Consider the following 24,208-nt stretch of genomic DNA (forward strand, 5'->3'; position numbering starts at 1 on the left):
AGGAGGGTTCCAAAGTCCCAGAGGTTGGTTCCGCTGGCTGGCTGGCTGGCTGGCTGGCTGGCTGGCTGGCTGGCTGGCTGGGTTCTTTTCTTCCACAATCAAAGGGATGTGCACCGTTCCTGGAGTCACTGCAATACCGGGTCGATGCGTGGAGCGGACGGAGCAAGCCCCTCTTCCGTCTCCCTGTTCCAAAAATCAGATTAATATATTAGTCCTCGGGTAGAGGACGTATCAGATATTAAACTGATAAGAACAGATACTACACTTGATCTTAGCCAAAAGGCCGAGAAGCGATACCCCACAACTGTACGGGGTCCGGCGCCCCCTCTGGCGAGGGCCCCGCCACTCAGAGGGTTCCTTGGGGGCGGGACAAGCAAAAGCGGACCCTCACACGACGCTTGACTTTTGACAGAAAGGTGCAGCTCCGCCGAAGCAGAGCTTCCAAAAATACCGTAAACTCGGGGCTGTTCCCCTCCACGGAAATCTTTAGTAAAAGGCGAAAGATTTGTGCGAGATGAAGAGAAACCCGAGCGATTGCTGCCACAGGGCACGCTGGACGGAGGTCAAGAACGGCGGTAGTCGTGGACGCGAGGGTGACTCCAAGGTGCTGCCGCAGCCAAGGCGTGGCTTGCCTTGCCACTCAGTCTCTCCACCTCCCACACACACATGCTCCAGTCACAACACAGTGTCATCCAGCTATTTATTAATTTATAAAAAAAAAAAAAAAAAAAAAAAAAAAAAAAAAAAGAGAAAAAGGGCGGGAAAACCCAAAAGGGCCCGAAAAGGGAGGTGGCACGGTTGGGCAAAAGACCTGGCAAGGACTCACGTGTCTGCTGGCTGGCTGTCAATCAAGGAGGGTTCCAAAGTCCCAGAGGTTGGTTCCGCTGGCTGGCTGGCTGGCTGGCTGGCTGGCTGGCTGGCTGGCTGGCTGGGTTCTTTTCTTCCACAATCAAAGGGATGTGCACCGTTCCTGGAGTCACTGCAATACCGGGTCGATGCGTGGAGCGGACGGAGCAAGCCCCTCTTCCGTCTCCCTGTTCCAAAAATCTTTGCAGACGGCCCATTCTAATTTCGGTACCCCAGTACCGATGACGTTCAGTCTAATAACTCCGCCATACCCCAACCAATGACGTTCAGTCTAATAACTCCGCCATACCCCAACCAATTTTATCACTGAAAACTTCCTCAAAAACGTCACATCATAGGCTTTCTGGCGATATGATTGGTTAAGGGATTTGTGGCGCGAATTTCTTTTACTACGTGAAGGAAAAATCAAGAGTTGACGTCTCCCTCCACTAGAGGAAAAACAGCAGGAAGCACTATGCATCGTTGATCTTGACGTCGTCTAAAGGAGAAACTACTGGATCATCTGAGGTAAAAACAAGTCTTTATGTTATTATTACTTGTTATCCATGTTATTACTTCAAAATCGTTTTTAAAAGTTATTTTTGCTGGTAATTACACCTTGTATGCATGGCCGTAACATAATGCGTGTGTGTGTTCACTTCAGCTGATGACAGCTGGTATTTAAGCACACCGTAATCTTTAGTAAACTCATCATTTTCAGTCATTTTTGGGGGGCTACTATATGTCAACCAAGATTACAGACCTACTAAGACTGAAACTTTAACGATTTGTGCTATTTTGAACGATGTTGCTTGCTTGTCAATGTCATCTGATAGAAAACTAGCTAAGTTAGGTAACGTTAGCATCAGGAGAGGCTGCAACATGTCCTTGACGCGTAGTCACGATAAAGTTCACTCCCGTGCTTCATGACTGCCAACTTTATGTCAAGTAGACCTAATCGGTATTTTATTGTCAAATAAACCTTTCATTCCTTCGTAATATGTATAGCACAAATTACAGTTGTTTGTAGCCAAGTTGCTTAGCTTACTTAGATAGAAACATCTGACATGAATGACAACGTTAATGTTACGTTACCGACGTGAAGACTGTGTTGATCACCGATGGTGTAACGTAAGGATTTTATTCATTGACTGCTGTTTTCATGAATACATCACTGAAGATTTGTTATAAATGTGTCTTAGTATTGTTTAGCTTTTAGGCTGTAAGGTTGGCTGCTACGATTATGAGGTTTTTGGGTGGCTAACTATGATGGGAGCTCATACACCCAAGCCTACTCGTCAACACATTATTTTCTAAGGGGGTGTTTTGTCTTTACGCAACTGCAGTAGCCTATGCACGGTGTGTATGTGTATGCATACGCTGTTTAGATGTTTTCTGTCATATCTCCTGACTCATGTTAATAAATAAATGTTTGCTTGTAAGCTGGTATGCTATGTATGGTTTAGCCAAGGCAATAACACTTACTGTAGTGAGCTCTGAGACTAATGTTACCTCTCCAAGCAATATTGGAGTCCTCCAGTGACAATAATACTTTTAGTGAAAAGAGTCATTGTTGGTGGTGATTAAGATTATGTGGAAGTAATGTAAAATAAAACTAAACAACCTATTCACTATCAGACCTGTGATTTGTTATTTTAGATGGAGGGAGAGAAGTATGTGCAACTGGGGTGAAAGCAGCCGACTGCTGATGGCAAATATGACCCCAAGGACCAAGATGGCATGGACACGGGACATGGATGGGTAGCTTCTGGATGAAGAAGAAGACAATGATGTGCTACAGGAGGAGATAATCTTCCATCATCCTCAGCTGGGTAAGCATGTTTGTGTGTGTGTGTGTGCGTCCATCTGGGCGCAAGCACATTTCTGGTTGTGATAAGAGTGTTGCTTATAACAATAATGAGAGGGATTATAGTGATAATAGTTTGGTTAGATTTGTAATTCAATTTCTATATTTCTTATCTGACAATTTCTTTATTTTGAGTTTGGTCAAGTCCCATGTCAGGTAGAAAGCATACACTTTGCCTATCCTTCCAACACAGACAGAGACACCAACTCCAATAGCATTTACACCCCATCGTCTGCTAGGCTTAGATGGTCACACACACGCATGCACACACACACACACACACACCAGCTGTGACAATGCACACACCACGGATCTGGTGTGAATGTGGCGTTAGTGTATCACCTTATGTGTGGGGCAAATGATATGGATAATTATATATTGTATCGAATTATATGCTGTATGGTTGTTAAATGTATTGAATTTCTTCTAACGTTTTAATTGTTTATATATATATATATATGTGTGTGTGTGTGTGTGTGTGTGTGTGTGTGTGTGTGTGTGTGTGAGAATGTTAGTATGAATTGATGTTTTGTTCACCATGTAAGATTTGTTGATATGTTATACTGTTGTCTTGTCATTCTTGTAGTTCTAATAGTTACTGCATGTTTGTAAACATATGTTTATGTTATTTACCTGAAGTTGTTGTTCCTGGTTATTTAATCACATTGTTTAAGACTTTTCTAAATAAAATGATTTATTTCCCCTTTCGTAAACCTAACACATGTGCCAGTGTCTCTATATTCTTGTTTTCATAGTAGAATGAAGCACACGGAGAAGCAGTTACAATCAGCTAGTCTGTCTTTCAGTCTTTATTTGTCCTCCCCACAATTGATTTAGCCTCTTCAGAGTACAGTAAGACATCCCATATTGAGCTTGTTTTGATGGTAAAACAGCTTATTTTTTTACATGACCATTATATCTGTATTTTTAGGTCAGATGCCAAACCGGGAAATGAAAACATTCTACTCTTTAAAAATTCTACTTGTTACTGTTATGAGTAAATTAATCATAACTTCTGAACCAAAGGTGATAAATTGATTCTGTTTTCTTTCACTGAGGAGAGCACAACACTGGCTATCCTTTGCACACTATATCTACAACAGACATTAGGTGAAAAGAAAGATTCATCTTGACAAATTGATATTCACGTTTTTTGATGTTGAATTTTGAAGGTTTTGTTTAAAAACAATGTGTGTTACCCTCAAACGTATTAACTATGATATGTACCATTTTAAAGGGCTAGTTCTCCTGATTACAATGGTGGGTATATCTTATCTCTGTGATGTAGCATGGCCACACAATAAGCCTTTTTGTCTCACAAGGGCATCAAGTATGAAAAAACGGAATGTTTCGTGCCGTCTGCAAAGGTCTAATAAATTTATCATAACTTTTGAACAAAAGGTGACACATTGATTCTGTTTTTATCACTGAGTAGAGGACAAAATTGTGAATCTCCCATACACTCTATGTTTTTCTCTATCTACAATAGAAATTGGGAGAAAAATTAGATTAATCTTGACAAACTGATATTTGTGTTTTTTTTGGGGTTGAATTTTAAAGATATTTTTTAAAAATTATGTATGTTCTCCTCAAACTTATTAATTATATTTTATACCATTTGAAAGGGCTATTTCTCCTGATTAGAGTGGTGGGTATATTGTATCTTTGTCATGTAGCATAATACTACAATAAGCCTTTTTGTGCCATAAGGCCATCGAGTATGAAAAAATGGAATGTTCGGCACAGTCTGCAAAGGGTTAATGAGCGCAGCTGGCTCTATTATGACATCACAGGCCCCATTCAAGTCTATGGGAGAAAAATACACTTTTAATTACAAATACCTAAAAAAGTATAAACTTCCCAAAAATGAAAAACGGATAGGACGGTAAAGCCTGGGAAGATCTATGGAACGGTGCTTCAACCAAATTTGTACGTTAAGCGGTTTGGGCTGAATAGCGCGCACAAAAAGGTAAAAAGAAAAATAATAATAAAGAGGAAGTCTCCGGATTTCAATAGAGGGGATGCATCCCCTCTAATTAGTATTTAATTATATTGGTATAGTATTCTATTTACAGAGTATCAATCTCCTTACCATCCTGTGAAATCTCATCGTTACGTAATTATAATTATTTTATTTCTTTATTATCGTCAAGCACTTTGAGCTGCATTCTGCGTATCAAATATTATCAAATCAGAGAAGATCTCAGACTTTGTTCAACTGAGCATGCCCAAAAATAAACTTGTATTAAATGTATTATTATTATTATCATCATTATTATTATTATAACTAAGAAAGTTTTAATTGTGAAAATAATGTACAGAATGAATCGACTAGGGCAATATATGTTAGTTGCAATCCTATATCTAACCCTGCCAATTAAAATCAACAGTTCCAAAGAACATACCTCTTCAGAAGATCCCAGGTGTGTGCTCAATTCCTCCCCAAAGGCAGCTCATTAAGATGTGAAAAGCTAGATGGAGGAGAAAGGCTGGATGGAGTATATACAAACATACCTTGTCAGAAGATTCCAGGTGTATGCTCAGGTGAACCCCAAAGCCAGTAAGTCCACATGTGAAAGGTCAGATGATCCTGAAGGTCTTATGGAGGAGAAAGATCAAATGGATGTGAAGGTGCAGCTTGCAGACTTGCTATATCCAGAGCGTATTTCCACATGTTGTCATGGTGATCTTAAATATAAATCTGTGAGGAATTTATAACATCTCATCACAAGATATTGGTGATACAACAAATCAGATCCTCATATTGCTACTATGGACGCTCTCAGCATCACTGTATCAGGCACCCTGTACCACCCACCCTGGAAAGAAGGATAAAGAACTCTTTCAGGTGCATTATACAACTTTGCACACAGGCTCATAGAGCTGAACCCCTCCCACCTCCCAACATTACATGTGCTGCTGTACATATTCAAACATAAGTAAACTACTTTTCACAGAATGATTACTTCAATGGACTGGCACAAAACAAACAAACATGGCATGCGTACTAAATAGATGTTATGGCACCTACAATAATACTACAAATTTTAGTTTGAAACCACTGGGTACAATTTCTGAATCCAGGGTTCCTACTCTAAGCCCAATGTAAAATTCCATGACTTTGCCCTGACTTTCACCGACATAAAACCTGAATTTCCATGACTTACTATCCAATGAATAGTACAATATACCGACCAATGATTTCAGAGCATCTGCAGTCAAGAATATTTTACTTTTCTAGAGCAGGAGATGAATAAATAGGCATTGAATAAACACAGTTGGACTACTCAAGCAAGCAGTAAAGCTAATAAGTAGATATACACAAATTTGCGTGGAAATACTGTATATTGGTATTAATGTATTTTGAAGAATTAAATTTTAAACTGCTACGACAAAATTCCCTGATATTCCATGACTTTTCCCCAAAAATGATCAAATTATCTGATAATTTTCTGTCTCCAATCCCCAGAGGGTTCAGGCGGAGAGGAAAATGGGAAATGTAAATGACACTATAGCCCTACTCGGACTGGATTAGTTTTACGTGGAGACATGGGGTAAAGTCATTATTACCATGGGTTTAGTCCCGTCCGAATACGCCTTGTCAGTAATTATTATGGACAATGTCAGTAGAAATTACGGTGACTTTTACCTTCTGTAAAACGGTCCTGAAAATACCTAAGGTAATATTAATCCTGTGCAAATACGACCCTCTGTAAAAATGTATGTAGTCATATCCTGTTTAAACCTAGTTTTCAACATTTTTATAGCATGTAGGTGCTTGAAGAAGCACTCGGTAATAAATAATGCAAGGCATCCACAGGGTGATTATTTTACCTGGTAAGATAAAGTATAGGCTAACAATGTAATTGACAAGGAGGGCGAATGTGTGTGATCTTTCAGCTGTAGACAACAGAATACCCGAGGATCACCACAAACATTTAATTGTAGCCTACAGTTGTCCTTGACATGTTTAGCATATGACAAATAAACTTGAAATTGAAACTGAACTAATGAGTAAACATTACTCAGGCCATGTTGCACATGAATGCAATATCAGGAAGCAACATAGTACACACATGGCAACAGGGAGGTGAAGGCAGTGCCTAAATCCAGTTACCCCTCCCACTTCTGGTAGAATTCAGAGGTTTCTTAATCCAATCCAAATTGGCCACGTTAAATTAATTCCATCTGAATAGGGCTTAAAGCACATAAAACTAGTGATGTCCGATATTGACATCCTGGGCCGATGCGATACTTAAAATTTCACTTTGCCTGATACCAATACCAATAATTGTATTGACATTGTTTGATACACCTTTGCTGGCAAAAAAAGTATTCAAAATACATTTCATTTTTTTTTTTCAACAAGAAAATTAGAAGAGAGAGCAGGGGTTAAAATTATTTTTTTTCAAAATGGGGGGAATTTCCCCTTAGGTTCTTCATGTAGGGGGGTTTACACAATTGACCTGTCGCTAAGCCCCACCCGCCATTGTTACCGTGTGAAACTCGGACAAACAAACCAGACTTGATCAGAAATACATTATGGAAAATGGCAGCTGACAGTATATCAAAGCAGGCTTTGAGGACGTTTTGGTTGACAAAGGATTTAATTCCCTAGTCTCTCGGGGTACCGGCTATCGGTATTACACGTCCCCCATGCACAACGTTTGACCATGTTTATCCATCGGGGCTTTTTGAGGAAATAAACTCCATAAATAACAATTAATTCGTAATTTTATGCCTCCTCCCTGTTGTCTGCTAATTCTCAATAACAGACCGTTGCTAAGTATAACAGAAGACTGTCAAGGAAAATGGGCTTTGTGCTTCTAATTCACGTCTTTCATATTACTGCGCAAGTGTCAAAACTATTGGAACTTCTGGAACTTCATTCAAAAGTAAAAAGCAGACGGTTGATCAGCTGTGTTCTAAAGAATGTTTGATTCAAGTTCAGCGTGTGCTGTTGCAAACTATTTGTTTCTCACCAGAAGCCACGATGACAAATAGGCTATAGCCTAGGCTATGTGGGCTAAAGAGTCATATCGTGGGGAGTTTATTGTTTTGTTTTGGCAAGTAGCTGTGTAATAAGCGGGATAATGTATAGAACGCCAGTCATTATCGGGAAATAGGTCCCTACATTATCCCTTACGTATTTTATTTTATAATCTGCATAATTACTAGTAGCTAAACATATTTAACAATTCATACTTTTTTTTTATTTTAATTAATATTAAATTACAATTAATACTTCATATTGATTTTTAAACTATTACACTTCTTATTACACTTCTATCTTTAATGTGGTGTGTAGGTCTAATTGAGTGCACATTGAGGATGTTTAGGTGTAATTGAGTACTAAAGAAATACGTGAGAGGAATTAGCATTCGGTCTCACGGTTTTAGGCTAGTGAATAAAAGTTGTGCATAGTACAGAAGGATATGTGGATGCAATTCATTCAACAAAATTCTACAAATCCTGAGGCCAAAATAAGAAGCTGATTTCAAACTTTTCTTCACAGTGCCCACTAACTACAACTTTTAGCCACGCATCTGCATTTTAGATGGCAAACACAAAGAAAGCATATATGATGAAATTAATCAGACCATGAGAATAAGCCATATCTACAAACATACCTGTTCAGGAGATCCCAGATGATGTGCACTCAGGAGGAGGAGGTCAGATGAAGTGATGTCACCAGCAGCATGCAGATGTCTCTGGGCAACACTGAAATCAAGGTGTCACATTTTAAGAGTCAACTCCAACCCCCCTCAATCATTACTTGCACACAAGCAGATTATATTCCTCTTTGAGGTGTGTGTCTGTGGCTGCTTTTAGCTCTGCTCTCTTAAGTCATCATAAAACTGTATTTTATATTCTGAGAATTTTTTCAGCCATTTGCTAAATGTAACCCATTTTTGAAAACTTGAATCAATGTTAACTGCTTCAGTTCAATCTGATTTTCCAAATGACATTGGGGCAGGGGCATTCCATACATTCCAAACTAATGGGCCATTAGGCTTACCTTTGACACTGGGGGAGTGAGGACTTCCCTATGACACCTATCCTACGAAACCTACAATGGCTACACCGATCTCAGACATACCCATTATAAAGGACACTGACTTGCACAAAAAAAGTGTCTCCTCAAACTTATTGACATTTTGTAACTAAACTACATGAAATTGATGAATTTATGCTTATAGCATAATCAAGACCGTAGTTTGTTACTATGGTTCAGTATGTTTCTGCAAATATTGCAATACAGGTTAAGAAAATCCTTTTCAAAGTATTATTATTGTATAAGTATTTAAGACAAAAATCTAAATACATGCAACCTACTTACATAGGTTACATATTTAAGAAATATCAGAGAGACCGTTCCTAAAGTGCCTTGAACTAGTCTTCAGAGCATTCAAGTGGAGGAGAGCCAAAGTGGTAAGGGCATGAGAAACAGTGCCAGGGATGTAAAGATACATGTAAACAATAACAACAACAACTACAATGTCAAGTTGATGGACTGCAGAAGCAAAAGAGAGGAGCATAAGCAACTGCTCAGGCAACCTTTCCTGTTCACAATCATTCCCTAATCACCATGATACATTTCTTAATTCTATCATGTTACTATTTTGGCAAATGCTGCCATCTACTGGTGATAAATGGAATAGATGAACCATCAAAGGAATGAGCAAAAGAGGCCTGATGCCCAATTAAGGAGCAGATTGTAAAATCTTCCTCAAAATGCTCAGAAAACTGCAACCTTTATGCACACCTGTTAAATGGCAAATACAAAGACTGTAAATATTATTCAATAAATCGGCAACCCAAAAGAATAACCTATATCTACAATCATACCTCTTGAGACTTCTTTCCATAGATTTGAATATCTATGCACACCTCTTTATATCTAAATCCTGCAATGACAAACACCATCAGAAAGCCTACACGTATGATTCAATTAAATGCTGACTTGGAGAATAAGCAGTATCTACAATCATCCCTCTTCAGGAGATCCCAGATGATGTGTACTCAGGAGGAGAAGGTCAGAGGAAGTGATGTCACCAGCAGCATGCAGACGTCTCTGGGCAACATTGAAATCAAGGTGTCACATTTTAAGAGTCAACTCCAACCCCCCTCAATCATTCCTTGCACACAAACACAGATTATATTCCTCTTTGAGGTGTGTGTCTGAGGCTGCTTTTAGCTCTGCTCTCTTAAGTCATCATAAGACATCATAAAACTGTATTTTATATTCTGAGAATTTTGCAGCCATTTGCTAAATGTAACCCATTTTTGAAAACTTGAATCAATGTTAACTGCTTCACTTCAATCTGATTTTCAAAATGACATTGGGGCAGGAACATTCCATACTAATGGGCCATTAGGCTTACCTTTGACACTGGGGGAGTGAGGACTTCCCTATGACACCTATCCTATGAAACCTAGAATGGCTACACCTATCTCAGCCATACCCATTATAAAGGACACGGACTTGCACAAAAAAAGTGTCTCCTCAAACTTATTGACATTGACATTTGTTTCTGCAAATATTGCAATACAGGTTAAGAAACTCCTTTTCAAAGTATTATTATTGTATAAGTATTTAAGACAAAAATATAAATACATGCAACCTACTTACATAGGTCACATATTTAAGAAATATCAGAGAGACCGTTCCTAAAGTGCCTTGAACTAGTCTTCAGAGCATTCAAGTGGAGGAGAGCCAAAGTGGTAAGGGCATGAGAAACAGTGCCAGGGATGTAAAGATACATGTAAACAATAACAATAACAACTACAATGTCAAGTTGATGGACTGCAGAAGCAAAGGAGAGGAGCATAAGCAACTGCTCAGGCAACCTTTCCTGTTCACAATCATTCCCTAATCACCATGATACATTTCCTAATTCTATCATGTTACTATTTTGGTAAATGCTGCCATCTACTGGTGATAAATGGAATAGATGAACCATCAAGTGAATGAGCAAAAGAGACAGAACCTAAGGCCCAAATAAGGAGCAGATTGTAAACTTCCTCAAAATGCCCAGGAAACTGTAACATTTATGCACACATGTTAAATGCCAAATACAAGGACTGTAAGTGTCATTCAATAAATCGCTGACCTTAAGAATACCCCACCTACCTAATCCTACCTTTAAGACTTCTTTCCACAGACTGGAAGGTCCATGCTAACCTCTGCATATGCAAGTCCCTGCCCTGTATGATTCAACTAAATGCTCACTGGGAGAATAAGCAGTGTCTACAATCATATATCATCCCCAGAGGATTCAGATGGAAAAGAAAATGGAAAATGTATATGACACTAATGCATATAACATTAGCAACCCCTGCTCAGAATGGCCACATTTTAAACTGCTGGTAATATTGCACATATGATGTTCTGTGTTATTTTTACCGGAATCAACTCGCAATCTGCATTGTCTACCATCATATTAAGGAAACCAGGGTCACAAAAGCTAAGAGTAACAACACAAGGTAACTGCTTTGGCAACATTATCTGTTGTTCAGGGTCACTGCTTTTTCTTTCCAATATATTTTCTCATTCAACAATGTCATCATTGCTTCATCCTGCCATCTACTGGTAATAAACGGAATATTCCCAACATTAAGTACCTGAGCAAAGATGGACAACATATTCCTGAAAAAGAGGTGATACCAGCTCCTTATTTGTCTATCACACACTGGAAGGTCTACACTCGCCATTGCATTCCTAAATCCCTGCAATAGATACAATACAAAAATGCCTACATGTATAATTCAACAACATGCTGCCCAGGAGAATAAGCAGCATCTACAATCATACCTCTTCTGAAGATCCCAGATGATGTGTGCTCAGTTGGTCCTCTTAGCAGCAAATCCAGAGGGGAAGGCCATATGAAGTGATGTAACCAGCAGCAGCATTCAGACCTCTCTGGGCAGCACTGAAATCATGAGGTCACATTTTAAGTGCCCCCCCCCACCCCCTCAAAGAGATGAAGTACTCACCACCCCCCACCCATCACCTGCACACAAACACAAAGCATATTCCTCTATGAAGTGTGAGTGTGTTTCTAGATGGATGAATGTGAATGTGATTTTTTTAACAGTGAAAGGATGTAAAAAAAGAAAACAATAGCAGTAATAAAAGCAATGTCAAGTTGATGGATTTGGCACAGGCAAAACTTAGATGCATAAGCAACTTCTTGGGTAACCCTCCCTGTTCACAATTATTCCCTATTCTCTCCAATGCATTTACTCATGTCAATATGTTGGTGCACCATACTGGCATCTACTGATGACGAATGGAATAGTGACCAACATCATCTAGTATCTTTCAAAAAAGGAACCAACCCTGAGGCCAAAATAAGGAGCCGATTTCAAACTTTTCTTCACAGTGCCCACAAACTACAACATTTAGGCACACATCTGCATTTTAGATGGCAAACACAAAAGCATGCATATATGCAACTGCATTTTAGATGGCAAACACAAAAGAATGCATATATGATGAAATTAATCACAGACCATGAGAATAAGCCATATCTACAAACATACCTGTTCAGGAGATCCCAGATGATGTGTACTCAGGAGGAGGTCGTCAGAGGAAGTGATGTCACCAGCAGCATGCAGATGTCTCTGGGCAACATTGAAATCAAGGTGTCACATTTTAAGAGTCAACTCCAACCCCCCTCAATCATTACTTGCACACAAACAGATTATATTCCTCTTTGAGGTGTGTGTCTGTGGCTGCTTTTAGCTCTGCTCTCTTAAGTCATCATAAAACTGTATTTTATATTCTGAGAATTTTTTCAGCCATTTGCTAAATGTAACCCATTTTTGAAAACTTGAATCAATGTTAACTGCTTCAGTTCAATCTGATTTTCCAAATGACATTGGGGCAGGGGCATTCCATACATTCCAAACTAATGGGCCATTAGGCTTACCTTTGACACTGGGGGAGTGAGGACTTCCCTATGACACCTATCCTACGAAACCTACAATGGCTACACCGATCTCAGCCATACCCATTATAAAGGACACTGACTTGCACAAAAAAAGTGTCTCCTCAAACTTATTGACATTTTGTAACTAAACTACATGAAATTGACGAATTTATGCTAATAGCATAATCAAGACCGCAGTTTGTTACTATGGTTCAGTATGTTTCTGCAAATATTGCAATACAGGTTAAGAAAATCCTTTTCAAAGTATTATTATTGTAGAAGTATTTAAGACAAAAATCTAAATACATGCAACCTACTTACATAGGTTACATATTTAAGAAATATCAGAGAGACCGTTCCTAAAGTGCCTTGAACTAGTCTTCAGAGCATTCAAGTGGAGGAGAGCCAAAGTGGTAAGGGCATGAGAAACAGTGCCAGGGATGTAAAGATACATGTAAACAATAACAACAACAACTACAATGTCAAGTTGATGGACTGCAGAAGCAAAAGAGAGGAGCATAAGCAACTGCTCAGGCAACCTTTCCTGTTCACAATCATTCCCTAATCAATATGATACATTTCCTAATTCTATCATGTTACTATTTTGGCAAATGCTGCCATCTACTGGTAATAAACGGAATATTCCCAACATTAAGTACGTGGGCAAAGATGGACAACATATCCGTGAAAAAAGAGGTGATACCAGCTCCTTATTTGTCCCTCACACACTGTTCACACACTGGAAGGTCTACACTCGCCTTTGCATTCTTGAACCCTTGCCATGTCAAATACAATACAAACGCCTACATGTATAATTCAACAACATGCTGCCCAGGAGAATAAGCAGCATCTACAATCATACCTCTTCTGAAGATCCCAGATGATGTGTGCTCAGTATGTCCTCATAGCAGCAAATCCAGAGGGGAATGCCATATGAAGTGATGTAACCAGCAGCAGCATTCAGACCTCTCTGGGCAGCACTGAAATCACGAGGTCACATTTTAAGTACCCCCCCCCAAAGAGATGAAGTACTCACCACCCCCCACCCATCACCTGCACACAAACACAAAGCATATTCCTCTTTGAAGTGTGAGTGTGTTTCTAGAGGGATGAATGTGAATATGTGATTTTTTTTTAACAGTGAAAGGATGTAAAAAAAAAAAACAATAGCAGTAATAAAAGCAATGTCAAGTTGATGGATTTGGCACAGGCAAAACTTAGATGCATAAGCAACTTCTTGGGTAACCCTCCCTGTTCAATGTCAAGTTGATGGACTTTGCAGAAGCAAAAGAGAGGAGCATAAGCAACTGCTCAGGCAACCTTTCCTGTTCACAATCATTCCCTAATCACTATGATACATTTCCTAATTCTATCATGTTACTATTTTGGTAAATGCTGCCATCTACTGCTGATAAATGGAATAGATGAACCATCAAGTGAATGAGCAAAAGAGACAGAACCTAAGGCCCAAATAAGGAGCAGGTTGTAAACTCTTCCTCAAAATGCCCAGGAAACTGCAACATTTATGCACACATGTTAAATGCCAAATACAAGGACTGTAAGTGTCATTCAATAAATCGCTGACCTTAAGAATACCCCACCTACCTAATCCTACCTTTAAGACCTCTTTCCACAGACTGGAAGGTCCATGCTAACCTCTGCATATGCAAGTCCCTGCCCTGTATGATTCAACTAAATGCTCACTGGGAGAATAAGCAGTGTCTACAATCATATATCATCCCCAGAGGATTCAGATGGAAAAGAAAATGGAAAATGTATATGACACTAATGCACATAACATTAGCACCCCCTGCTCAGAATGGCCACATTTTAAACTGCTGGTAATATTGCACATATGATGTTCTGTGTTATTTTTACCGGAATCAACTCGCAATCTGCATTGTCTACCATCATATTAAGGAAATCAGGGTCACAAAAGCTAAGAGTAACAAGACAAGGTAACTGCTTTGGCAACATTATCTGTTGTTCAGGGTCACTGCTTTTTCTTTCCAATGTATTTTCTCATTCAACAATGTCATCATTGCTTTATCCTGCCATCTACTGGTAATAAACGGAATATTCCCAACATTAAGTACGTGGGCAAAGATGGACAACATATCCGTGAAAAAAGAGGTGATACCAGCTCCTTATTTGTCCCTCACACACTGTTCACACACTGGAAGGTCTACACTCGCCTTTGCACTCTTGAACCCTTGCCATGTCAAATACAATACAAACGCCTACATGTATAATTCAACAACATGCTGCCCAGGAGAATAAGCTGCATCTACAATCATACCTCTTCTGAAGATCCCAGATGATGTGTGCTCAGTATGTCCTCATAGCAGCAAATCCAGAGGGGAATGCTATATGAAGTGATGTAACCAGCAGCAACATTCAGACCTCTCTGGGCAGCACTGAAATCAAGAGGTCACATTTTAAGTACCCCCCCCCCCCCCCCCCCCCCTTAAAGAGATGAAGTACTCACCACCCCCCACCTGCACACAAACACAAAGCATATTCCTCTTTGAAGTGTGAGTGTGTTTCTAGAGGGATGAATGTGAATATGTGATTTCCGTAGTGTTACGATGCAGGACATGAGAGAGCATAAGACTAGTGTTACGATGCAAGAGATGAGAGAGCATAAGACTAGTGTTACGATGCAGGACATGAGAGAGCATAAGACTAGTGTTACGATGCAGGACATGAGAGAGCATAAGACTAGTGTTACGATGCAGGACATGAGAGAGCATAAGACTAGTGTTACGGTGCAGGACATGAGAGCGCATAAGACTTAGTGTTACGATACAGGACGTTAAGCTCTGTCTGTGGGAAATAAACTGAAACGAAATATGATACTGAAAAACGCCAGCCCAAAATACGGTGCATTACCTGGAAGTTAAACAACTTTGACAAGATATGGGAAAGATTCTTGAAAGATTAGAGTCTTTTGAGTAAAGCTTGAATGGGGGCATTAGTTAAAAGACTACAGTCTTTCCCAATTAGTGTGTAAGTGTCAGGTTTGTGTCTACCATGTGACCTAACCTATGCTTACACTAGTACCCTCAGAATGGCCAGTTTGCTGTTATAACATATAGCAAAAGCAGAAATATTGCACATTTGATTAGTCTACAGGTTTCTGTGTTATTTGTCAAGTGAATTAACATTGAATCAGCACTGTCTGTTAACATACCTCTTCATTTGAAACCAGCCAAAGGTATGGACAGCAGAGAGGCCATGACATGAACAGGCCTGTCAGCCAGCAGTAACCAATCAGATGCAGGGATGCTGAGAGCTGCCAAAGCAGTAACATGAGGATGAGTCACCCAGGACCACACTGAAACCAAGGAGATCAACCTCTTACAGATGCATTAAGCAACCTTAATGATTAAAAACACAGTATCAGTACTAAGTCTGTCATTTTCGGCGCAATCATCTTTCCGGGGAACCTATACTGTGAAGTAACATAAAATCTCCCAAAACAAGCACGAATGCATGTTTACTGTTCCTTCCATTGGTGCATTCTTCAAATTCCATTGAAAAAAAAAGGCAAACACAATGTCTTTAGTTGTTTTAATAATACTTTGCATTGTCTTACTTTACAAGTTAATTGCCAGGTACGGCAATGATGTGCATATGTGCATATCTTCAGTGTAATATAAAAATGAACTCTATACTTTCCTATAAATCAATTCAGATCTGTAATCACAAACCTTCCTATGTCAATTTGTACCTGCTTTAAGTAAATGTCTTTATTATTATTATTTTATTATTAAGATTTTATGTATTTTCTCCTCCCTCCTCTATAATGTAATGTATGTTATCTTATTATTTATTTATTTTACTTTGTTTTATGTTATGTATAGGCCTAGACCTACACCTATACTTTTTTCTCTCTCTCTCTTTTTACTTCTTGTTACTTCATTGTTTCTGTAATCTCGGCTTCAAAATGAGGGCTTCCCTCAATGACCGTCCGAGAATAAAGGTTGAATGAATGAATGAATGAATGAATGCATATAGAATCCGTACCAATGTTAAGCAGTATACAAAACGTATATTTAACTTCAGTTATGGTAATGGCACTACATAAAATGGGCCAATAACTTAAAACAGTCTATGGTCAGCCATCATCTTCTAGCTGTTCTTAACATAACTTCCTTTGACTAATTTTAGTGGTCTCTTAACTCATTGAATGCCAAGCTGTTTTCGGGAGCTTTGTCCTAGAGTGCCAGCAATCTAGACCATTGTTGATGATTTTTGTACAGCCACAGCATATTCTGTGTTATAGCTATGAACACATACAATAGCTCGATTAAAAGGTGAGACTTTAAGCTCTCGGTGGGTGCAAACCGTGTATTTCTACACGCCTCTGTTCATGAGAAATCCCAAGCTAAACTGTGGCTAGTTTTCATCAAAATCGCTGGGGTTTTTTTTTTTTAGAAATGGAGATACAACGTCTTTCATGAAATGTTGCCTGTTACTTACTTGTGTAAACTTTCCGGGAAGTGATCAGCGAGACCTGGCGAGACTGCCACCTAGTGATAGACCCACGAAAATGGCCTGGTTTTGACCTGACGTGAATGCGTCACTGATTTGACCCAAAGCAGTTATGATAAAATGTCCAGATTGTGCGTTTTCATGAGTTTCACGATCGTCATATATTTCATTTCCATTCATCACAGAGTTCCCAAAATCACATATAATGTGTGTTAGAGTGTCTAGTTTCGTAATTAAAAAAAAAAAAAAAAGCTAAAAACGTAATATTACGTTTTTGGCACTCAACGCATGGCACTCAATGAGTTAACATTAGGTAAAATGAAGCGCCATTGTCTGTGTTTTAGGATAAGTAACTGTAACGTTATCAACGGTCCCATTAGCCACAGCCTGGGAACCAGACCGTCTGTAAGGGCATCTAGGTTAGTCTGGTGTAATTCAGTAACGTTAGCTGACACTAAACCAATGCGCCAAAGAGTACTCTTTAAATGCGCTCTCAGATTCGTCTGGTTTCCAGGCTAGTTAGCCAAGCTAATTTATCCAGGCGCTCACTGCTTACAGTACCCAACACAAATCACAATACTGGTCCTATGTCCGATGTTCCCACATTATTGAACGTTAACATTTAATGTATTTCAAATGATGTTATGTTAAAATAATTATAAAATAGCTATATTCAAGGAAGCAACAATAAAACAGCTAGAAACAATGCTAGCACCTGCCGTTAATTACACTGTTAAATCAGCCTCGGTGGGCTAGGTAACGTTAGCCACTATTTATCCTATTTGACCGTGATCTTCCAAACTTTACAAAGAGTAAGGGACAGATAACCTAACATTAACTCTCCTTATAATCGTACACGCATTTACGTATTGTTTTCTTTTATTATTAATAATAATTAGGCCACATAACACTTACCATAAGCGGTGGGGGGAAAAGGCGCTGTTTTTTCAAAACCTGCATGTGATCTGCCCAGGAAGTAAGGGTGGTGCCTTGGGACAAAAGGGCCGCAACGTTATCTCCCGGTTATTACCAAAGTATATATTACAAAAAAAAAATGGCACCAGCAGACGTGATCTTATATGAATAGTGCATACATGTTTAATAGTAAAATTGTATCTCGAGAATGAATTTGTGAAAGCTGCTAGGGGGCGAATGTGGAAGTAGGTGGTGGTGGTGGGTGGCGTACGTTCATACATGGGGGGGGGGGGGGGCTAGATGTAGCCTAGAAATCTAGACGCACCCTAGCGGTACATCTTCATGTGGGTCTGGCTTGTCAGGCTTAGGAGAATGATGTTCTCTTAACCAGTGACTTTCTTGAGGGCTTGTAAAATTATACCAAAGATCCTTGATTACTAGCTCTGCTTTAACCCTCTCTGATTATACTGCACAATATGACCGGTGCATTATGGGATGCGTTGTTTAAAGTTCCACTACAACTATGTCTGTAAAAGCGCTCCGTGCTACAGATGGAAATTATCGAGCAAAATATAAACTTCTCTCTATTTGACTTAAATTTGACTGTAGGTGGTAGTGTCAGCAGAACTTGATCGGATCTCAACTCAACTGCCTGAACATTCAACCTGGACTATCTGCAAGAGTCTGATGCTTGAAGTTAGAATGGTAGGAAAATGTCACTTTATTGCCTCATCTCTGGCTTTTTTGCATGTTGTTCATTATATTAAGCTTTGGACTTGCAGTTGGATATCTGTGTCCTGATGACATTTTCTCAACTTTTACTACAAATGTTTGTTTCTAACAGGCCAATAAAATAGCCTAGTTTGTAGCCCAGTACCTGAATTTTTCCAGGCCTGTTTGCCAGCCAAGTAGCCTAGGCCTATCTAACGTCATTTCACACTTGACATAGAAGACGCACGTAGCATACCTACTGTTGCTGGCTTTTCTTGTTGTATCTGGTTGGTGTTAGCTTGGATAAAGGCCTAATGATCATTTTTATTGAAAGAAAAGACCCATGAAGGCAATTAAGCGGAGGAGTTGGTGGAAGTAGATCGCCTCCTTATCTTCAAACTCAAGTTGGTGAGGAGGACGCTAGACTGCATTCACTTGGGTCTTAGGCCTATGCAAGAAAAATGCTTTTGTAGAATAGCCTACATTTGGTGAGTCTCCAGCCATAGCCTATCACTTTCTCCCCCGTGATTACAAATGGAGCTGCCAACTCTAACGCATTGACCGAGATTCATTCTTTCGATTGGCTGCTAAGTGGGCAAAAATCCAATGCAAAATTCATTGACGTATGCAGATTCCACCAGTCACATAGAGCTGCACAGTCCCGCCCACGGCCAAAATGCGGTTAGGTGCCGGATGTAAGATTCCCATTCATTTGTCCCATTGACGTTTGGAAAAATCCGTATCTAAAGATTTTTACAGCATGTCTTGGGCTAACCAGCTACGCCATAACTCATAAGCATACAACATATCATTTCGAGTGAAAAAACGAGGAGAAAATCCAAAAAAAGTAAAAGGTACAAGACTGTGTACATATTTTCATTTCCGAGCGAAGGAACTACTCATCCCATAAACCACCGCGCCTCACTGAATAATATAGGCAAAATCGGCGCGATTTATTTTGCCATTTCCAACCGGCGACAACACGCGAACCCTTTCCTCCAAACAGTGATTTTTATATAGTGAATGTGCAGTTATTAGCAGTTATTTCAAGAGTAATCGTGTAAATAATAGTCTTTTGATATTGATAATTGATTTTATATTTATCATTGTGTATTTTATATTGTGTGTGTGTGAACGCGGTTAACGTTAATGGCAGTGCTTATGCTGTCATCACTGCTCAGTCGGGCTGATGCATGGACTGGTGCATGGTCTGCTCTTGGACCACCATATTCAGTTTATTAATTTGCCGTGAATTATTACACAAAATGTTCATTAAATGCACAAAGTATTCCTAGGTTAATGATTGATATGAATCATACAGTATGAAGGCTACAGTAGCCTATAGCTAATGTTAACTAGCACTGCTAGCAGCATTAATGTTACCAACCTCCCTGCTTAACTCGCCACAATTTTGTAGGTCTTGTCCCTCATGCTGGCCCTTACAAAACCCACAAACTGACTCTCGGACACACAACAGTCAATAATGTGACCCGATTTAAAGTGGCTTTCACCCCTTTGGACACTCACTAAAACATAATATATTTCATACCTGTGTTGCAGCATGTAGGCTAATGTTAGCTGCATTATGTAATGACATACAATGTCGGAAATGCTAAAGGTTAGTCTGTCGGCTACCTGGAAAGTTTGAGTGTTTAAACTAACATTTACAGTGGTCTATACACAAGTTCACGCGCGAAACCCCGGGTGCCGCCATAACGCTACCAAATGCATTTCATTTCCGCCGGAAGTGGTTTGCGCAGCGTCTGCCGGTGTAAACACAGCGATTTCCATGCTAGCTTGGGATCACGGTTCTACCACTTTGACTGGAGATGGCGTTATTCTCCCCCACCCGAATTCAGTGCAGAACTGGGAGGATAACATGACGACGTGGCCCAGCATAACGTACAGCAAGATTTGCTCCTACTTCGTGCAATCCTTAGCAATAGATGGAAAAGCAATGGACAATCTGAAAGCCTCCGAGGCATATCAATACCTGCACAGCAACAAAGTCGGTTGTGTCATGTCATACAAACATGATCGTTTTGTTTATCTGAAAGAAAATGTAGAGCCTAGCCAGTGTTTGAACAATGCGTGGCATAATGCTTGGGTGCTGGTAACTGAAGCTGGAGAAGTCAAAACTGCGGGATGTACGTGTGTTGCTGGACCAGGGAGATCTTGTTCCCACTCAGCTGCGATCCTGTGGAAGGTAACTAGATTATTTGACCATTGTAGCCTAGGCCTTGTCTTGTTTATTGTTGGTATCCGAACTACATCATAGGCTACTTGGCTAGAGTGCAAAGTGTGTTTGTGCCATGATGATGATAATAATGCATTTTCTTCCTAAAGTGCATTTCTGCAAACCCAATGTTCTGTATATTCATTGTAGGCTATGTGTGCAATATATTATATCATATGACATGTTTGCAGTGAACTCATTACAATATCTATGCACTGTTTTTACTATATCTCTCTAGGTAGAAAATGCTGTGAGACAGGGGAAAACCGGGCTTGCCTGCACAGACAGACAGAACCAGTGGAATGCTGGGTCTAAAAGAAATGCTGGTCAGAGGAAGATGAAGTATGTGCGCTTCAAACGACACAACAGGAAGGATCTCTACCAGCCGCCACCAACTTCACAGCCATCCTCTACCACTCCAGAACCGGCACAGAAGGTGACACTCTTTAGGAATCATGAAGAGTGGAGGAAGAACGCACTTGCCTCACCAATGGCAGAACTTTTCAATTGCCCTGGGAGTAGCCTCCTGCAGCTCTGCTTTAATGCTAATACCTCCTCCATCACCGAGCCAACACCATGTCCACGCCTCCATCTCCTAACCCATGATGAGCACCACACACCACTGACTTGTGTACAATGTAGAACCTTCTATGATGAATACATTAACATGTCCACAGCCCAGCTTGAGGAGATTGAGAAGGTTACAAAAGTACAGAGCAAAGAACAGGTCTGGCATGATGCGCGGAGAGTGCGCATCACAGCGAGCACGGCTAGAAAGGTGCCCATTCGCTCAACCACGGCGCCTGACAAGTTTTTGTCAGAACACTTACACCCATCCTTCCATGGCAATGCCGCAACCCGTCAAGGAGCGGAGGGGGAGGAACTTGCAAGGGACTATTTGGAAACTCTGGGCAACATCATTGAAACCAAAGGCTTAGTGGTGTGCGAAAAGGAACCGTGGCTTGCAGCATCTCCTGATGGAGTGATAAACAAAGACATTCTGTTGGAGATCAAATCACCTGTGATGGGAAACAAGTCACTAGCAGAATTTTTGGCAACAAAGAACTGCGAAATCACAACTGTGGCAAACGGAGATAGGGTAGATTACCATATTGCCTGCAATGGTCCAAAAGGCTACTACATGCAGGTACAAATTGGGATGCACTGCACAGGGCTTCAGCACTCCAAGTTGGTGATCTGGAACAAAACTGAGCACCTAGAAATCGAATTACCCTACGACCAAGCATTTGTCCAGGGCCATATCATAAGGCTGCGCACATTCTACTTTGCCCACATGCTCCCGAAAATTGTTGATGATTTTGTTGAGGGAAGGTTACAGTTCTGCAGTAAATATCGCAGCATTTTAAAAATAATATAAAACTGCCTTATTTAGGTCATGCCCACAGGAGCCAACAGATGTCCGTTATTTACATAATGCACAATTTACATGATCTCTTTGTGCTGTGCAATATATCAATGTGCCTGTACTGTTTGAGTAAAATAAAGTTTGATGTAATTTCATTTCATTTCATTATTGCACTGAACTACGATCATGAATGATAGGCCTTATGTTCCTTAGAGGGCTACAATTTCTGTTAACACAGTTTATCATTCATAGTAAGCTCATACTGTACATAAATAACACTGGATTAATTAATTGTTTTGAGGAAACTAAAGAAATGGCTTCAACAAGAAAGATCATATGTTTAATTCTAACAGGTATTTAAAAAGTAAAATACAAAAGCCCACACAATTACATCACTATAAAAATATTCATATATAATATTAAAAAAATACAATGCATGCAGTATTTATTGTGTTTATCTGTATTTAATGAACAACATGGCTGGGTGTTGGTAGACTGGGACATAAGGCAAGATTCTAACCCTCACGAGGCACTCTGATCAGTGGACTCTTCAGGTTAACTAGGCCAGCACAGGTTAAGATGTTGTCCAGTTTCGGTGCCATGCTGATGGGAACGGTCTGGGATAAAATCTTAAAGACCTTCAGTCTCTGGATTGCTCTTTCCACGTGTATGCGGACATTGGCTACTCGCCTGGTGCGTGTCGTCTCCTCATTTGTCAACTGATTGCGCCTGTAGGTGAATGCAGGGATGTTCAAACTGACCCTTCTCTCATCAAGCAAGTCTCGAATGGTGAACCCACGGTCCGCCATGACCTCATCACCAGCCCTCAGATAGTCTAGAAACCCACTGTCCATGGTGATAAACTTATCGCTGCTTCTGCCAGCATAGGCGTCAGATATAAACATGATAAGCCCATTAGGGGCCACAGCGACGAGATATTTCACAGTGTTGCGTGATTTGTATTGGCTGAAAGTGTCACTCCTTGAGTCATGGTTTGTGGCTCTCTGCATGGCAGTTTCGGCACAGTCGATGATGCAGGTGGTTCGAGGGTAGTTCCTCTGAAACGACAAGGGCATGGTGGCACGAATGGTCTCTCTTGGAAGCCATGGGATCAGGACTTTGAACTGTTCACCCATCACGTCAATCCAGTGACTAATCACAATGCTTGCCATGGATGTAGACACATTGAAGCGGTGAGCAATATCTCCTAATATTAGGTTTAGTTTTAACTTGGTCAACAACAGGAAGGGTAATTGATGGCTTACTGAAAGGCAACAACACCGTCACTAGGGTGAAAAATTGAACCATACGCACTCCTGTATACAGCCGGGACCTAGCATCATCAATGACCGTGGTGCTAGTCACAGTAGGACCCATTTCTGCCTCGCTCTGTGTGGCCTTGTCTACTTTAACGGACGGTGTTGTTGAACAGTACGTGTACAGTACGTGGTCAACATGTGACGGATCCTCCCATTGGGTCTGGGCATCTCGAAATTTTGGTGTAGCAGGCTCGGCCTCACAGGCAGGCTGACAGGTTTCAGGAGCATCTAATAAGGGGACCAGAAAACATGGATGGAGCCAAATTAATGCAGACATAGTCCTCTCTCTAATAATCACAATGACAAAATTTGTACTACAACATTGCACTCACACGCACACACACACAATCATCATCACAACAGCCTGCCACCTTCCATTGTATTTATGATGTAAAAGACATGCACGCACACATATTACACACAATTAATGATGTATCGTGTGCATTATTTGTCCCATCTCCAAAACAATCAACTGCCTTAGCAAAATACCGGTAGCAATGTTCTTCATAATTAACA

At 40.2% G+C, this 24,208-nt stretch overlaps 1 protein-coding gene, 1 long non-coding RNA gene, 2 other non-coding genes and 1 pseudogene across 4 annotated transcripts; 1 reads left to right on the top strand and 4 right to left on the bottom strand.

Annotated features, from left to right (window-relative positions):
- Window positions 1-103: 103 nt before the first annotated feature.
- LOC121704213 lies at window positions 104-295 on the bottom strand. The gene has a single exon (XR_006030337.1). It is a non-coding gene; the product is annotated as a U2 spliceosomal RNA (small nuclear RNA).
- Window positions 296-420: 125 nt separating this feature from the next.
- On the bottom strand, window positions 421-534 carry LOC121704442. The gene has a single exon (XR_006030529.1). It is a non-coding gene; the product is annotated as a U5 spliceosomal RNA (small nuclear RNA).
- A 427-nt stretch (window positions 535-961) lies between these two features.
- Window positions 962-1,051, bottom strand: LOC121704268 (annotated as a pseudogene).
- Window positions 1,052-12,274: 11,223 nt separating this feature from the next.
- Window positions 12,275-15,061, bottom strand: LOC121692470. Its single transcript, XR_006025264.1, has 3 exons — window positions 14,948-15,061; window positions 13,511-13,628; window positions 12,275-12,340 (listed from the first exon to the last, which is right to left on the bottom strand). It is a non-coding gene; the product is annotated as an uncharacterized LOC121692470 (long non-coding RNA).
- A 5,390-nt stretch (window positions 15,062-20,451) lies between these two features.
- On the top strand, window positions 20,452-23,207 carry LOC121697309. The gene is made up of 3 exons (XM_042078780.1): window positions 20,452-20,977; window positions 21,246-22,154; window positions 23,109-23,207. The coding sequence occupies exons 1-3, from the start codon at window positions 20,561-20,563 to the stop codon at window positions 23,205-23,207; spliced, it is 1,425 nt and encodes a 474-aa protein (XP_041934714.1). The 5' UTR covers window positions 20,452-20,560.
- The last annotated feature ends 1,001 nt before the right edge of the window (window positions 23,208-24,208 follow it).

Source organism: Alosa sapidissima, chromosome 2 (genome assembly GCF_018492685.1).
Source record: "Alosa sapidissima isolate fAloSap1 chromosome 2, fAloSap1.pri, whole genome shotgun sequence".
NCBI classification, from domain to species: domain Eukaryota; kingdom Metazoa; phylum Chordata; class Actinopteri; order Clupeiformes; family Clupeidae; genus Alosa; species Alosa sapidissima.